An 11,212-nucleotide genomic window follows, 5' to 3' on the forward strand; every position below is an offset into this window, starting at 1 on the left:
ACGTTAACACCAGGGATGGAAAACAAGGGCCTAAGGATTCATTCACAATAGGCTCACACGATTCTGAGCAAAGGGTAAGTTATAAGATCAGAATTCTTTAGACGGGAATCTTTAGCGGAAAGAAGGCACGTGTAAGTAATAAAAATTCCTACACGCCAAGAACTAAGCACTTCATCTGTATCAACTTATTTTATACTCACTAACAACCCTGTAAAATTTATATTATCAATTCTCATTTTAAGTTCCTGGAGACAAATGAACCAGGAGGCTAAGCAACTTGCTCAAAGATTTACACAGCCAAGAAGTGGTGCAAACTGGTGGGCCTTCCATTCACAGGAGTCACGGTCAACAGTATCCCCCGGTTTCACCGATATTCACTAAAATAATGGCCAGCAAAAGTTTCTGGAAGCCCATTTGCCCTTGCTTCTCCTTCCACAGAATTTCTGCTTTTGCCTTCCACTTTAAAGATATGCCGCGTTCCCTTAACTTCGCAGCACTCTTCTGAAAGCAACAGACAATATGAAAATATGCTCATTTTACACACAGGAAAACTCAAGCCCAGGTTCCTCAACTTCTTCCCTAATGATGCTCTTTGAAATCGTCTGGTACATGAGTCGGGGAATTGGGGCGCGGGGGAGGGGGGGAGTGGAAAGGAATCCAAAGACGGAATATCGCAGCTTTAAAAGCAGGGACACAAGAAACCGAACAGTCGGAGAGCATCCACCCCACTTCCATACCGTGTGCCCCCTATAAAAGTACCTGGAGCCAGGAAGCGGCACAAAGAGCCCTAAAACCAATCTACACGCGAGTACTCAGCGGCCTGCCCAGGCCCTTCACTCGAAGGCGCTCCACGGATGTCGGCTGCACTAAAGTGATCTTTATTGTTGAAGAGGAGCGGCGGGAGGCCCAGGGAACGGGCGCGGCCCCAGGGCTCCGCAGATAAGAAGGCGGCTGCGGGGACCTTGCCCTGTGCCCGTCGCCTCCTCTGCGGCGTGAAGCGGGTCAGCGCACCCTGGATCACGGGTTCCGGCGCGGCGGCAGGTCCAGCCGGGGGTTCGGCCATTTCGCCTAGGCCGCGGCGGGGAAGGGACGAGGCCCCCACAACCTCAGGCGTTCGCTCCCTGCCCCCACCCCCCGCACCCCCCTCTGTCTTCCTTCGAATAAGGCGGCTCTGTCTGGCCCCCCGCGCCTCAGACCCTCCCTGCCCGCACCGCCCCTCGCCGTCCCGCATGGCGCCCCGCGTGCCCCATACTGGCCCCGGCGCCTGCTCCCTGGCCCACCCCCGCGCCCTCCCGGCCGGCTTGGGGAAACTGGTGCGGCCGCGTGACCCCTGACCTCGCCCTCCGGTGGCCTTACCGGTTCCGCAGCCACCAGACAGGATGCCCTCGCGCTGGCCGCTCCATATCCCGGGAGCTAGCGCCAAGCCGGCCAACCCCCTACACGCCCCGCGATTGGCCGATAGGACCGCAGTTGCACATTCCTATTGGCTGGACTCCTCGTATTCCCGGTAGCTGCCGGCGCGCGTGGCCAGCTGAGGGCGTCCCGAGGGTCCGCCCACCCCAGGGTCAGGCTGGAGGCGGGGCGACGACGGCCTGGGCTGGAGCTGTTTCTCGCCGAGCCATTGCGGGCGCGAGCCGTGCTCAACTGAGTGTGGATGTAGGGGCTCCGGCGGCCCTGCGCCCAGTCCCGGGTCAGATCAATTTCCTACCTCAGTTAGCCGCTGCCTCACATTAGATACTGGCAGTCAAGCCCCTTTTTTTTCTGGAGACTTTGTTCAGCGAGGTACAGCTCCACTCCATAAAGTTTAGCCAACCTGGCAGGACCATATGCTCCATAGTATCTGCTGCTTCACCATACACCATACACCATAGTATCTGCTGCTTCACCGAAAGCAACCCACACCCGGGAGGAATCGCGAGACATCAGCTAGTACAGCCAGTTCCACCGCATCAGATGCCCCACTCCCAAGCTTCTGTAATGAATTGTTTTCCTCCATCCTACCCGGCTGGTTCGCTTCTTCCCCCAAGCTTTATCTCTGCCTACCTAAAAGCGATCCCGCCCCAGCCCCAACCTCACAACGCCAGCCTTTCCCTGAAGATGATAGCCAGACTAGTGGTGCTTTAGAGGGAAGAAAAATTGTCTGACGAGCCACCCTCATTTTCTACAATGCCCTTTAGAGCTTCCAGTAACATTCTTAGACACCCCCCTACAGCTTACGTTGAAGATAACCAGGCTTATCTAACCAAATTGTAGGCTTAGAGAGGAAAAGAAGCACAAACCCCTCCAACTTCTTTCTCCACGTAAAAAAAACTGCTAGGAGAAAATTTTATTAGATAGTAAAAAGAGTCCAAGAGAGGAGGAAGGAGAATGAACTGCAAAAAGAAAACTCCAAATCAAGTACAAAGTAAAAATCTCAGGGACAAAAAAACTGGGCTGAGTATCCTCAGTTACTCTGGTACAGGCTGGTTTCCATACAGAACTTCCCCTAGAGAGAAAAAGAAAATGCACAAATTAGTTCTGAGAATCTCTCTCCAACACCTCTGGGTAGTTTTCAGAAAGGCTTGATGAAGTCCTTCCAGACCAGAACCTTTCCTGTGGGAACTTCTGCTGCAACTAGAAAGTAATATGGCTGGAGCCATTCATGTCCCCCTAACGGGTCTGCTCAGCTAAGCAACCTCTTTGGGCTTCCGCATGGTTGCTGGCTACTTACTGAGCTCACAGTGTGGAGCTTCATCCTTCTTAGGTTGCTTCTTCATTGTGCAGGCTGGATTTGACTTTTCCGAGTGTTGGCTCCTGCCTGTATATATGCAGACAAGTGCGCCTCCCTTGGTTAGATAAGGGCATTTGGGCTGCTCTGGGCAACACCACGTTGGTAAAGACACTGCCGGGAATTTCAAGAGGCAAACCACACCCTTCAAAGCATAATCAAATTTCATCTTTGACCTGCCATGAAAAGGGAAGCATCGTATATCTGCCACTCCCGGATATTAATGAACAATTAATTGAGTTTGAAAACGTGTATTCTAAGATTTCGTCTTTGATCCACCGGGCAGGAGCTGGAGGCCAATCTGTGAGTGGCAGTGGATGAAAGGGGTGGAGTCAAAGGAATTGCTTTCCTTCAGGATGCCACTCCCCTTGCTGTGAAGCTAGTTAGGGCACTTGTACCACGGCAGCATGTGCACAAGGACTCTGCTCCCATAAGGTGTTAGCTGAAACCAATTAACCCCAAGCCTGACAGTCCACTAGTATTTTCCATAGGTACGTGCAGCACTGATGCAATCATAAGGAGTCTCACGGTGTGGGTAAAAGCACCGCCCAGTCTGTCCCTTGGGATCTGAGGGACCCGCTGACTCAGGCTGGTCAATCAGTGATCCACAGGCTGACAACAAAGACATGCGAACCCAGGACTGGGGCATCTGCTGGAAAAGAAAAAGAAAAAACAAAAACGAAAACCTGAGACTGTAAAAAAATCCAGAGCAAGCCCAGAATTTCTCAATCTGGGAGAAGGAGAATTGAAAGAATGAGGAAATCATGCCTCTGGCAAATAGTTTAGTAGGCCAACTGGAGGCAGAGGTGGAAAGGAGACATGGGGGCGGGGCAAGTAAGAAGAGTGAAGTGGGATACTGGGAGGAAGAAGTTGCTGCCTTCAGAAACTTTTCTCATAGTTTTAAAGAAAATCTGCTTAATACCACAAAAACATATGCAAATAAGTGCGATAGAAAGAAATGTCTTAATCCTGAGAAACTTGGCAGGAACCCATGGGGGAGGGGAAGGAAAAAAAAAAAAAGAGGTTAGAATGGGAGAGAGCCAAAGCATAAGAGACTGTTGAAAACTGAGAACAAACTGAGGGTTGATGGGGGGTGGGAGGGAGGAGAGGGTGGGTGATGGGTATTGAGGAGGGCACCTTTTGGGATGAGCACTGGGTGTTGTATGGAAACCAATTTGTCAATAAATTTCAGAAAAAAAAAAAAAAAGAAAGAAATGTCTTAGAATGGAAAAGAAAGAAAAGAGTAATGGATTCGTATTGGTCAAAGTAGGCTTCTAGCAGGTGGCTCTGCTTCCTATTCAGAACAACTGTAGGGTCAGAAGATCTACAAATCTCTTTCCCGGATCCCAGATGAAGATCTCTTTGTTCCAGGGCACGCACAAATGCTAAAAGTCGTATCATTACAATGTGCCCTGCTCCTTGTCCTTGTGCTACCTCAGACAAGTTCCCCAATGCAGAGCTGCCTTAGATTGAGTGGGGCACCGATTTGTCCCCCTTCCCGGGAAAATACGTACACATGAAATCATCCCTGAACTAAAATGTTGGAGGAAGAAGCCCTATTTTGGTTTAGGAGTTCCAAAAACAGGAATGGATTTTACAATGAGACTCTACCATAGCTCCTGTTTTGTTTACTCAACAGGTCCCCTGGTATATACACTCCACTCATGCTGACATTATGTCATGCTGACACTGACATTAATTGCATTCTTATTATGTATCCGTATCAGACACCACATATAACATGTCACAAACATGAGCCAGGCTTTGAACACAGATCTGTTCTTGAAGAACCAGCGCTCAACTACCATACCATTCTGCCTCTGTTGTGTACACCTAAAACAATTCCCTTTCATTCAACTCCAGCTCAAAAAACGATCTCTTGTAAATTCCCTGAATATCCCACATTACCACAGTAGCCAACTCGTTTCTGGGTAGATGTTAATATGTGTTTGTGTCGCGCGTGCCCTTTATCGAAATAGGAGACTTTTCCTTCCATGCTTTACCTTTGACCCACCCTCCAAGTATTCTTTTTCATGCTTTTGTTTTCCCTGAAACAGCTGCTAGGAATTAACTCCTCCCACCCCTCCCCTTCCTTACCTGGAAAACTCGGTATTATCATTTAAGCTTCCCTTAAAATATCCCCCTCCGTGATGCATTCCCTGCCTCCTCCAGGCTGCATTAGCCCTCTATTCTGTCTTTGACCCAAGCACTTTTTGCTCTACTCTAGCACTGGCTCATTCTGTATATACCTACTGAGAATCTACCGTGTGCCAGGCATAGATGGGGTGGTACAGATATAAACACAAATAAGATAAGCACAGCCTCTTATAGGGTTATTGTTTTGGCGCATCCCTTCTCCCACTAACTTGTTAGCTTCTCAATACGGGTGATTATCTTATCTTTGTACACCTGCTAACAAAGGCCAGCTATATGGGAGGTGTTTCATAAACGGATTAGCCCACTTTTTAATATGTTATGGCTGACATATTGCCTGACAAGGCAATACAGAATAATGATTAGCATATGTTTATGTTAATGTATCTATTTCCAAAGTTGAGTCTTACTACCCTAAAAACATTCCTCCCTCGAATCTGCTAGCCTTGTAAAGCTACTGCTGTGATAAATGTTGGAATGCACAGGCAGGATACCCCTTGAGAATAAAGGACTTATGACCCCAGCTGTTGAAGTGGGCACACTGCTGGCAGATGGCCCTCAGCTGTCACGTCATGCCTCTTTCTTAGGCAGCCCACACGGAATGACTGATTTATGTAGGAGCATAAAGATTCATCACTCTCACCCCAACCAGGAACAGCTCTGAAGGCCAGCTGAGCTTTCGTCCTGCCTCACAGCCTGACTTCTCCTTCGGTGCAGATTTGCTTCCCTTACCTTCGTGGTGATCTCAAGAACGCTTCCTAATAAACGTAGTGCTTCCAACACAGAGTTGGCTTCCCTTCTTACTTCTTCCTGTTGTAAAACCCAAAATCAAGGTCTCTGAAAAAGTGACCAGTACTTACTCTGCTTCCTGAACACTCCTTTATTTTTCCACCCTTTGTGATCTACCCCGGTAATTACTTTCTTGTTAGCTAAATAATATCATCATTGGCCATCTATGGTCAGAACCCACAGACTCTTGAGCTCTTACCACATTTGAAATGTCATACCACTCCTCTTCCTTCCAACTCTGTGTCTTCGGATTCCATCATACTGTGCTTTCTGGGCAGTTCTATTTGGATCGCGCTTCCTCTACTTTCTTCAACTGCTACTTTTCTTCTTCTTCCTACTCCTTAAATGTTGGCATTCCTTAGGTTCAACCCTTGGTCCTCGAATTCTACACAATCCCTACAACTTCAGTGTAACAATACCGGGACCTACCCAGCATTAGAGACACTATGGGACAGCTTGGAATAACGGAAAGAGCAACCTCTTAAGAGTAACACGGACCTGGATTTGAGGTCTAGCCAGCTGGGAAACCATGGGTACGCTCTTAAATCTTTGTGTTGATATGGTATGATAAGTGGGCATGATACTAACCTCTGAAGGATATTCTCTCTATCGTTTGTTCCCCAAATGCACCAATGTTCTTTCTTGCCTCCCCACCTTTTCACATGCTGTGCTCCTGCTGGAACATTCTTGCTCTACACATCTTTCAGCTGGGCCTATTCCTACTCACCACTGAGGTCTCACTTTAAATGCTTCTTCCTCCAAAAGCCTTCCACGAGCCCAAGTATCTGAGTAAGGCATGTTTTCTATGTACTCCTATGATATACTATACTGTATTCTTCCCTTTCCCATAACACTGAATTGCTTTTGTGGTTTGTATTTCTCCTTGAGAGCCAGAACTTTATCATGTTCACCGGTGTGTCCTTGGGGAGGAGTCCCAGGCTGTGATAGCATCCCTTCACAGCCATGGCACCATTTCACCTTCTTGACAATGATTCCCAAAGGCCATTACTCTCTGTACCCTCTTTCCCTGAGCTACACCTGCCTCTTGGACTTTCTCCTCGCATGTCCAGCTAGAAAGTCAGCATTACTATATCCCCAACTATCCTCCTTTCTCTTCAAACCAGGTTGTTCTTACCATTTCCTTATATTCCCAGTTTCTAGGACTTGAAAACTGAAGGTTATCATGGATTCCTCATCTTCCCTTACATAAAATAATGGTAATTATGTAGCCTACCTGCGCAAGGTCAGTTGTCCCCTTCTATTTCAACTGCTACCTTCCTGCTTAGGCCCCCATAGCTCTGACCTCCACAGCCTCAATTTCCTCCTGATCAATCTATTTCTCTTCCCCACTTGGAAACTTCCTATAGCCTACAGAGTAAAGAAGGAAAGAGGAGATCACATCAACTGAGTGCCACTTCATGCCACGTGGAGGATATTTTACACACATTATCACATTAAATACAGAATAGACTTTTCATCTGGCATTCAAGATCCCCCACACCATGGTTCCAGCCCTCCTTCCACCTCATCTTCCACCTCTCCACCACGCGAACCCTTCCTTCCAGTTGAATTTCCTATTTTCTTTCCCCAACACACCCCGGGTTTGCCTGACCCTACGCTTTTGGCTCGTTTGTTACCTCCACTCACAGTTCTAGTCTCCATTTTTTCAATGCTTTTTATCAAAATTTGTTTTTAAGTTTGTGTATTTGGGGGAGGGAGAGCACGAGAAGGGGAGGGGCAGAGAGAGGGAGAGGGAAAGAAAGAATCCAAGGAGGCTCCAAGCTGCCAACACAGAGCCTGATGCAGGGCTCGATCCCACAAACCGTGAGATTGTGACCTGAGTCAACATCAAGAGTTGAACATTCAACCAACTGAGTCACCCACGTGTCCCTCTAGTATCCATTTTCCAAGGCTCAACTCAAATACCACCTGCTCCCTTAAAGCCTTTCCTGATTCTCACGGGATATGACTTCTGCTGCTCCAGAATCTTTGTGAGGGCTTTTTTTTTTTTTTTGGCTCAAATTTTTCCTTTTATTAATTATTTGAGCTTATTCTCTAATTTTTGCCAGTAGAGTATGAGCTTCATAAAGATAGCTGTACATACATTATTTTTTTATTGTTCACTGCACCTAGTAATATACTTAGCACATCCTTTAGCACTCAATAAACATTTGTGATCTTGAACTTTAGCTTGGATTTGACTTTACATATATGTGACCTGTACAAGTGTTTTTCAAACTGAGTCTCAATCCATCTTACTGAATGATGAAGTCAATTTAGTGGGTCACAATCCGAATTTTTAAAAAATGAAATAGGTTGGGGCACCTAGGTGGCTCAGTCGGTTGAGTGTCTGACTTTGGCTCAGGTCATGATCTTACGGTTTGTGAGTTCAAGCCCCGCGTCAGGCTCTGTGCTGACAGCTCAGAGCCTGGAGCCTGCCTTGGATTCTGTGTCTCCCTCTCTGTCTGTCCCCCCTGCCCCCCACCTCAAGAATAAGTACACATTAAAAAAATTTTTTTTAATGAAATAGGAAATATCAAAGAATGTTATAAGTACTAAGGTAGGTATTGCTTTGTAAAACTTTAATGATGTGTGTGTGGCTTCTTACCGTAGCAGTCAAAAAAAGGTGGAAAAGCACCATTTTAATACATATGCATTATTTCAGTCAGCTGATTACAAGTTCCTTGATGACAGAAAGCAGATCTGACCAACTCCAGCCTTACGATCAGTGAGAGCCAACCCCCTACTCCTGAACCTCACTCATTCCAGAAAGCTGCCCTAGGAATTAAAAGAGGGACTCAAGGCAAACAGCAAGGTCCTATTAAGTGAGCTTCTCCTCTGTTAAGAGAGACAAAAAATAAATAAATTCATGAAGAAATTCTACAAATACTTAAGAAAGCAGATGGAAAACTATAGACCAGGCCTTGGATTTAGCACCAGAAGACCCACATTAGAGTTCTCGCTCTGCTGTTCACTGTGTGATGCTGAATGAATTGCTTGATTCCTTGAGCTTCAGTTTTAACCAATTAAAAGAACAACATATACCCCGCCTCACATAACTGTATTAAAATTAAATCTTATATACACACGAGATTATTTTGTAAACTATAAAAATGTTCAAAAGTTTTAGATAAAAACCTGCATGTGTCATTCAGTAAAAAAGTGAATTGGGGCGCCTGGGTGGCGCAGTCGGTTAAGCGTCCGACTTCAGCCAGGTCACGATCTCGCGGTCCGTGAGTTCGAGCCCCGCGTCAGGCTCTGGGCTGATGGCTCAGAGCCTGGAGCCTGTTTCCGATTCTGTGTCTCCCTCTCTCTCTGCCCCTCCCCCGTTCATGCTCTGTCTCTCTCTGTCCCCAAAATAAATAAACGTTGAAAAAAAAAAAATTTAAAAAGTGAAAATTGATGGGGCACAAATTATACAGCTAAATGGGCACAAGGTGTGATTTTCATTTTGTTTTTTGATGGTCAGTGACACCCAGAAACCCATTCAGACTGGTGTGCTCAAAGGGAACTGAATCGTTCACCTAAGTGGGAAATCCAATGGCACATCTAGCTTGAAGCAGGGCTGGATCTGAGGACTCAGATAATATTGCCAAGCTACTGTGCACCTGCCTTTATCTAACTCTCTCTCTCTCTCTCTCTAGACTCTGTATCCATCCTAGAATGATTTTATTCTCAAGCAAGTTCTCCTTGCATGGGGGAACAATGGCCACCGTCTGCTCTGGGCCAATGTGATCCTCACAGCTTGGAGTATCTCTTTCCCTATTGTTCCGGCAAAAGTGTTGGGGAGGGCTCTGTCTGATAACCTAGCTTGGGTCACGAACCAAGTCCCAAGCTGAAAACAGTGCCCAGGGGTGCCTGGGACAAAAGCTGACCATTAGAGCTAGGGGGTGTGGTCAGCCCTACTGGAGTCATCTGAACTGAAAAAGAGATTGGTAGGGAGTCTTCTCCAGGGGTCAGAGATGCAGAATGACAGAGATTCAGAATGACCAAGTTTCTAAAGCTGAATAGGATTAGTTTAGAGAGACTTCATGGTTCCTTCTGTTTAGCTTCACCATAGAACAGCAGAGGAATGTTTGTTCCATTTCATTTCATTTATTTAATAAACATAGCACCGAGGATCTACTATGTGCAAGTGCTGTTCAAGGCACTGGAATATTGTAATGATCAAGATATACAAATGTCCTGCTCTCAGAGAACTTACATTCTGTGGGGGAGACCAATAATAAACAAGTCAAGAAATATAAGTGAGAAAGTAATAAATTCTATTAAAAAATAAATTTGAGGGGCGCCTGGGTGGCTCAGTCGGTTAAGCGTCTGACTTCGGCTCAGGTCATGATCTCACGGTCCGTGAGTTCAAGCCCCGCGTCGGGCTCTGTGCTGACAGCTCAGAGCCTGGAGCCTGCTTCGGATTCTGTGTCTCCCTCTCTCTCTGACCCTCCCCTGTTCATGCCCTGTCTCTCTCTGTCTCAAAAATGAATAAACATTAAAAAATAAATTTGAAAGGTAAGGTAAGGAGCAGCAAGAGCCAGAGGTGAGAGGTAAGGATTATTTGACAAAGGATGGTTAGAGAAGACGTCACTGGGTGACTCTGAAGCAGAAATCTGACCAGAGTGAGAAAGCAAACCACATGATTAGCACCTGGGAAAGAACTTCCAGGCAGAGGGATCAGCAAGTGCAAAGATCCTGAGACAGAGCCAATAACTTCCCCCTGGAGCAATACATGTACACTTATTAACATATATTTGCATGTGTATGTGATCATGTTAATTATTTTTCTACATTAAATCGATGACTTTTAGGACAGTGATACTAAACTGCAAAACCCTGGGGCGCCTGGGTGGTTCAGTCGGTTAAGCATCCGACTTCGGCTCAGGTCATGATCTCGCGGTTTGTGGGTTCGGGCCCCGCATAGGGCTCTGTGCTGACAGCTTGAAGCCTGAAGCCTGCTTCGGATTCTTGTCTTCCCCCTCTCTGCCCCTCCCCTGCTCATGCTCTGTGTCTGTCTCTCAATAATAAATAAACGTTAAAAAAAATTTTAACTGCAAAATCCGTAAAGTCTTTCTACTATTGATTCTTCTAAGTAAGATATTTATGAATCTTGTTGAGTGTGCACAGGTGCCTAGACTTGAGGCAGGGACTTCCTTTGCCCAATAGAAACTGAACCCAGCGGAAGCTCACTAAATGGTGCTGGTGGGATAATGATCCATGCAGCACAGTGAATACCAAGACTGATGGGACAGAGACCCTGGGTGACCCAACTAAAGCTGGGCGGGGAGAATTTCCTTCTAGGGATTTTCTTACCTCTGTCCTTTTGCTCTAATTGCCGTGGACGTGCCAGGCGGCACAAAGTGGCTCCTGAGGGTGGTTCCTGCTGCTGCTGGGTAAAGGTCCCTTATCCAAAGCCAAGGACTAACACAAAGGAAAAATTCCTCTGATCTCAATCCTTAGCAAGGGTTATGTCACCTGAAAGAGAAAAGCTTGGGGTGGGGTACGTGTGTG

The 11,212-nt window shown here is 46.6% G+C and overlaps 1 protein-coding gene across 5 annotated transcripts in view; it reads right to left on the reverse strand.

Annotated features, from left to right (window-relative positions):
* The window catches only part of SLC11A2 (solute carrier family 11 member 2), a 53,046-nt gene extending 49,615 nt beyond the window's left edge, over positions 1-3,431 (reverse strand). The window contains exon 1 of one of the 5 annotated variants that reach the window (XR_007153886.1): positions 2,711-3,419. Coding sequence is in view for 1 of the 5 variants with exons in the window: in XM_047866187.1 (XP_047722143.1) it covers positions 2,711-2,936 (226 nt within the window). In the remaining 4 variants the exon portion in view is untranslated. Of the gene's footprint in view, positions 1-759; positions 888-1,356; positions 1,475-2,710 lie in introns of those variants that run through there. The other 4 variants (XM_047866187.1, XM_047866190.1, XM_047866191.1 and 1 more) reach the window with 4 other exon arrangements.
* Between the last annotated feature and the right edge of the window lie 7,781 nt (positions 3,432-11,212).

This window comes from Prionailurus viverrinus, chromosome B4, assembly GCF_022837055.1.
Source record: "Prionailurus viverrinus isolate Anna chromosome B4, UM_Priviv_1.0, whole genome shotgun sequence".
In the NCBI taxonomy this organism is placed as follows: Eukaryota; Metazoa; Chordata; class Mammalia; order Carnivora; family Felidae; genus Prionailurus; species Prionailurus viverrinus.